General features: G+C 43.1%; 1 protein-coding gene across 1 annotated transcript; it reads right to left on the bottom strand.

Moving 5' to 3' along the window:
* Nucleotides 1-215: 215 nt before the first annotated feature.
* Nucleotides 216-4,714, bottom strand: LOC127307445 (26S proteasome regulatory subunit 6B homolog). Its single transcript, XM_051338174.2, has 6 exons — nucleotides 4,124-4,714; nucleotides 3,046-3,276; nucleotides 2,432-2,590; nucleotides 1,658-1,810; nucleotides 1,244-1,327; nucleotides 216-628 (listed from the first exon to the last, which is right to left on the bottom strand). The coding sequence occupies exons 1-6, from the start codon at nucleotides 4,616-4,618 to the stop codon at nucleotides 494-496; spliced, it is 1,257 nt and encodes a 418-aa protein (XP_051194134.1). The 5' UTR covers nucleotides 4,619-4,714; the 3' UTR covers nucleotides 216-493.
* Nucleotides 4,715-5,603: the final 889 nt, after the last annotated feature.

Here is a 5,603-nt window from a genome sequence, read left to right as displayed (position 1 = left end):
GTATCTGAATATCTCTCGCTTTGTTCAGTTCAGTTGATTCTCAGAGCCTAGCAATGGGAAGCAAGTCGAGTCATACCAAAGGCAAACGATTACACCCATTTTGGCACAGAAAATTTGAATCATAAACTATGACAGTATTTCACTAGAGTGAAGTGAAACTGTCAGGAAAACGTCCAATTACCATTGGGAAACAATCACAACCCCCAAGCAAACGGTAAACCATCAAACGATACTTTAACAGTACTACAGAAAATAGTACAGACAAGCCATGTTAGCTTATAACAACACTGGTGAGATTGAAAGTGCAAACCCATCTATTTTTCGAAGTACAAACAGAAATGAAGTAACTGAATCTGATGAAATAGATTAAGTTATGCATCGGCCTCAGGGTGCAATAACATTCATGTCACAGAGGCGACTATCCACAAATTCATCTCTAATGCTGATCATGTCGCCAGTAGGAAATAAGCATCCTGTTTAACACTTCATTGACTCATTTGTAGAAGTCGAAGTCTGTATCAGGCTTCTTCACATTGGTTCGGTAACCCTTCTCGAAGTCCTTGGGGAGGATAACATAGCGATTTTTGCGGACAGCATGCATGCCGGCTTCTTGGCAAATAGCCGTGATCTGAAAACAAATGTGGCAAAGATTGTTATAAAAGGCCGCAGAGAATGGGGTAATGGTGTTCTCACTGGGTATAGTTATGTAAAAGTATCAACAGATATCAGGTTTATATCAGATTAAGAACCTAGGGACAATATTATTATCATGGAATATCATAATTTTCTTATAGCAACTTATCAAGTATATAAGAACTACTGTAGAAAACGAGCATATCTGGATATAACCTCAATAGGGGACCTCAACTATCTTTGTTCGAGTTAGGACTGACAACAGTGCATTTTGCTAACAATGAATTACCAGGGTGACGAGGATTAAAAAAGATCAGACCTGGATGTACCAGGAGCATCACATCAGATTTCGTAGGTGTCAGTTCTTATGAAACAAATATTTAAGACGTACTAAGAAAAACTTTTAAGGGTCATTACATAGACGTAACGAAATTTCTTATGCAGCAGCAGTAAGAGTGCAGATTTCAAGAGTATTTAACATAATGGAAGGCACTCACATCAGCATTTAAGGATGTTGTCATGACCATTAAATAGATGTAATGAAATTTCTTATGCTGCAGCAGTAAGAGTGCATATTTCAAGAGTATTTAACATAATGGAAGGCACTCACATCAGCAGCACTGATTTTATCCGGTCTGGAGACATAATCTTCCAAATCAACCTCGTCACTCAAGTTCATTTTAGATGTACAGACCTGAAGATAATAGGAAAAGTCAGTTACCAGATGCAAACAAAAACATACCTCAGAAAGGATCATGCAACTAAGTTCTTCAATAGTTTAATCTTGTACATAAATGCAAGCTTATAACTAATTAGGTAGCTGGAGCTAAAGATGAGTGTTTGAGACCAAATTTACTGTTCTTACTAATAATAAGTGCAAGTGAAAGAACTAGGAATACGAGACCAACAACACAATCTGCTACATTCAAAATAGTGTGCTATATAGTAATAGTAATATACAAAAGTGGTTGTAAACAATATCCATCCAAAAAGTAAACCAGCAAGTTTTTACAAAGAAACTTACTTGGAAAACAAGCCTCTTCTGCCTCCGGTCTGGCAGAGGGAACTCAATTTTCCTGTCCAGTCGTCCAGGACGCAACAGAGCAGGATCTAGAGTATCTGCACGGTTGGTCGCCATTATAACCTTCACATTAACTGTCTGGTCAAACCCATCCATCTACATTGTATACAACAATTACAATGAGAAATACTCAGACCCCTCAAGGATTAAGAAAGCTGCATGTAAGGCCATGTACAATGCTACATGTTTAGGGGTGCTTACAAAAATAAAACAAAGAATTTTCTTAAGCACCAATGCTTATTTGTACATGAGAGGTGTCTAGTTAGGCAACTTCCCAGTATAAATAAGCACTAATGCGTAAGCAGAAAGCTGTTTATTTTCCTAAGCGCCTCTCTAAGCATCTTGCATTGCACATGCACCAACAGTCCTAACAATTTCTCAACAATAGCCTTCAAACCCAGAAACTAATTCCAAGAGCATGTATGAATTTTGCAAAATCATAAAAAAAGAACAAAGAGTTACAAGTCAGTGTATTATTTTCCTCATTGTCATCTATATGCATGTTTTGAGTGCCTGATATTCTAGAGCTAGAAGTTGCGATCAACTCCAGGGACAGATTAACATATTATAGCTAATATAAAAAGAACAAAGAGTTACAAGTCAGTGTATTATTTTCCTCATTGTCATCTATATGCATGTTTTGAGTGCCTGATATTCTAGAGCTAGAAGTTGCGATCAACTCCAGGGACAGTAACATATTATAGCTACAAGCCTTACCTGATTGAGTAGCTCCATCAGAATACGCTGAACTTCTCGATCAGCACCAGTCTGAGCATCGAATCGAGCAGTGGCTATAGCATCAACCTCATCAATGAATATTATAGCTGGGGCATTCTCTTTAGCCAAGCGGAATACATCTCGAACCATCCTTGGGCCCTAAGATAAGACAAGTGACACAATGCATCAACATAAGAACTTGTGCAAAACCATATATAAGAATGTATGAACCACTAGATAAGACAAACAATAAGAATCATGCGTCATATTAGTGACAGCACAAATAGTAGGCAATTTGACAGTAGTTAAATTGGTATAGTCACTAGATATAATAAGATGTTTGGAAGCACCGCAAATGCAATGTCATAGTTATCCCCTGGTGTTACCAGATCGCCCCAGAACAGTTTAGACCAAACAAGTGGAAATTTCGGTAATCTCACCAATGAATACGCTAGGCAACCTAAACAACACTTGACACAAGGCTGGTGTTGACAAACTAGGCATTTATTTCACGGTCAAAGCATAAAACATACAACAGTATTCAATAGGAACAAAAGGACAAAGCAATGTAACATCAAAGCTATAAATAGATGTTACGCCTATTCCGATCTTACCTCCCCCAAGTACTTCTGCACAAACTCTGAACCAACCACTCTGATAAAAGCAGCAGTAGTGTGATGTGCCACAGCTTTCGCAAGCATGGTCTTGCCAGTGCCTGGAGGACCATAGAGCAGCACTCCTCTGGGAGGATCAATACCAATCTGCTTGTACAGCTCATGATGTGTCAATGGTAGCTCAACAGCCTCTCGAATTTCTTGTTTTTGGATATCACATCCTCCAATATCCTGAAGATTATCAGAAATTAGAAAAAATGTCATTGACTTTCTTAAATAGTTAAGATATACGCTCTACAACATTAAAAAAAATCAGTCATGTTCTCCACAAAAATCAAATTAAATACAATGTTCAAATGTTCAATATTTGTCAACCGCATAAACAGGTATAGGGAAGTAGTACATATGATTAAATGATTACGTGGACGTACCGATGGTGAAGAAAATCACAGGTAGCATAAATAAAATTAAAAGGATTTATCAAACCAATCCTACGGTAGTATGGTAGTTTGAGATCCTAAGTTATGTTGGCAAGAGTAGTTTATTTTTATGGCCTAAAAGGATATGCACCGGCAGTACTGAAACTGTAGGTCAGTGTCGACAACTAATCACAGCATTCTAAACAGTTGCTAGCAAGAATACGAATATCAGACAGATGAAAACCAATCTACAATAAGTGTGGTATTCACTATCACAGCAGAAGTGTGGTATTCACTATCACAGCAGAAGTGTGATATTCACTGTCACAACATAAGTGTGATATTCTACATGAAGCAGGCTCGAATCAGGTACAGACATATCCAACTTTCCACAAATCTTGATGCCGATATTCTACCGTTTATTGAATAATTATGCTACAATTATCGCCAAAAAATGAATAGAGAAGAATAAAACATTTGAATCCTAACATGAGAAAAATTAGGATCCCGAGGTGGGGAAACAGCTCATAATCCAAATCTATCTAGGATTGGGGGAAATTGAAAAACAGATAACCCAGATCGCATCCGTACGCAGATCCATAACCGTCAAATTAAAGCTAGGGTTGATAGGGATCAGAGAAATCCGTCCGAAGACTGACCGAGTACAGGACGTTGGGCTTCTCCGATGAGCCGAGCAGCGAGATGCTGGAGTCGGCCTCGGGGGGCAGGACGTCGACGAGCGCGTTGGAGTGGCGGTGCAGGGCGACCGAGGCGGAGGGCTTGAGGAGCTCGCGGTTGATGGTGCTGAGGATCCGCACGTAGTAGTTGCTGCCGGTGGTGGAGCCGACGATGCCGTTGTTGCCGTCGACCATCTCCATGAACTGGCCGATGACGAGGGGCACGGACTGGATCCGCTTGACCTCCTCCTGCGCGCGCAGCAGCTCGCGCTTGAGGTTCTTCTGCTCATCCTTGACGTACTCCTCCTGGATCTCGACGAACTCCATGTGGCGCTGGAGCGTCTTGAGGCGGCCGTAGAGGTCGTCCTCGTCGTCGCCGCCGGAGGAGGCGGAGGGGCCGGAGGTGGCGGGGTAGGACGGCGGGGGCGCCATCGGGAGAGCCGCGGGAGGGGTCGTGTCGACGGCCGCGGCGGACATCGGGGAGTCTAGGGTTTGGTGTTTGGATCCGCCGAGCGGAGAGGCGTGGGTATATAACGAAAGGCGATGCGGGCCGAACGGAAGAGGGGGTTTGCTTGGAACAAGGGAAAGAGCAGGCGGCCACCGTGGCTCATATATCCGTGACTCCGTGTACGATTCAGCACACTATTTGCTTTCAGATAGTAATACGGAGTAGCGATTATTTTCGCACAAAAATAAACTTGGTTTCCCAAATCCCATATACTCTACCTGCTTTCTTTATCCGACGCAATCCCTGTTCGGAGCAAAGAAAAAATCTCACTGCTCGGATTAGACCGGAGAGTACTGTAAGTAAAGCTTGAAAGATGCGATTCTTAAAGAAAAATTATTTCCATACTTATTGAAACTAGCATAATACCCATGACGTTTTTCATGTCACCCGATGACACCGATCCTCAAAAGAGATGAAAGGGTACTCACGAAATCTCATTTTCAGCCCAAGCCCAACTAAAGGAACACAACCCTAGGTTCTTGCAATGTTGTAACGCATTTGTTCCTACATCACATCAGCTCGACCATATCCCCCCCGCCACCTCTCAACCGTGCATCGCGCCGCCGCCCCACTCCCTCCTTAAATGCAAGCACCACCGCCCAACCCCTCCTCAACCGCAAGCATCGCTCGGCTCCTACCTCGCGGCAGTCGAGCTCGCAGCTGACTTCGTCGGCGCGGCGGTCGGATAGAGCCCTGGAGTAGTGGGGAAGGATGATGGCTTGTCTTTGGTGATGACCGAGAGGAGGAGGGCTCTCGTGGTCGGTTTTGTTGGATTGGAGCAGCGCGGTTTGTGCACATGCCTACTGCGCTCGGCCCCTCTGCTTCCTCCGCTTTATTCACGATCATCCCCTCCGCTCCCTTATGGCCCTCGAGGACCTTAGGCCAGAGACGCATTAGGCTCCCACGTTGCACGTGCGGTTGACCTCAAGCTCCTCCAACGACTCCACCATGCCC

The sequence above is a fragment of the Lolium perenne genome, chromosome 6, assembly GCF_019359855.2.
Source record: "Lolium perenne isolate Kyuss_39 chromosome 6, Kyuss_2.0, whole genome shotgun sequence".
Classification (NCBI taxonomy): Eukaryota; Viridiplantae; Streptophyta; class Magnoliopsida; order Poales; family Poaceae; genus Lolium; species Lolium perenne.
The sequence above is the reverse complement of the archived record's forward strand: the minus strand, read 5'-3'. Positions and strand labels throughout refer to the sequence as shown.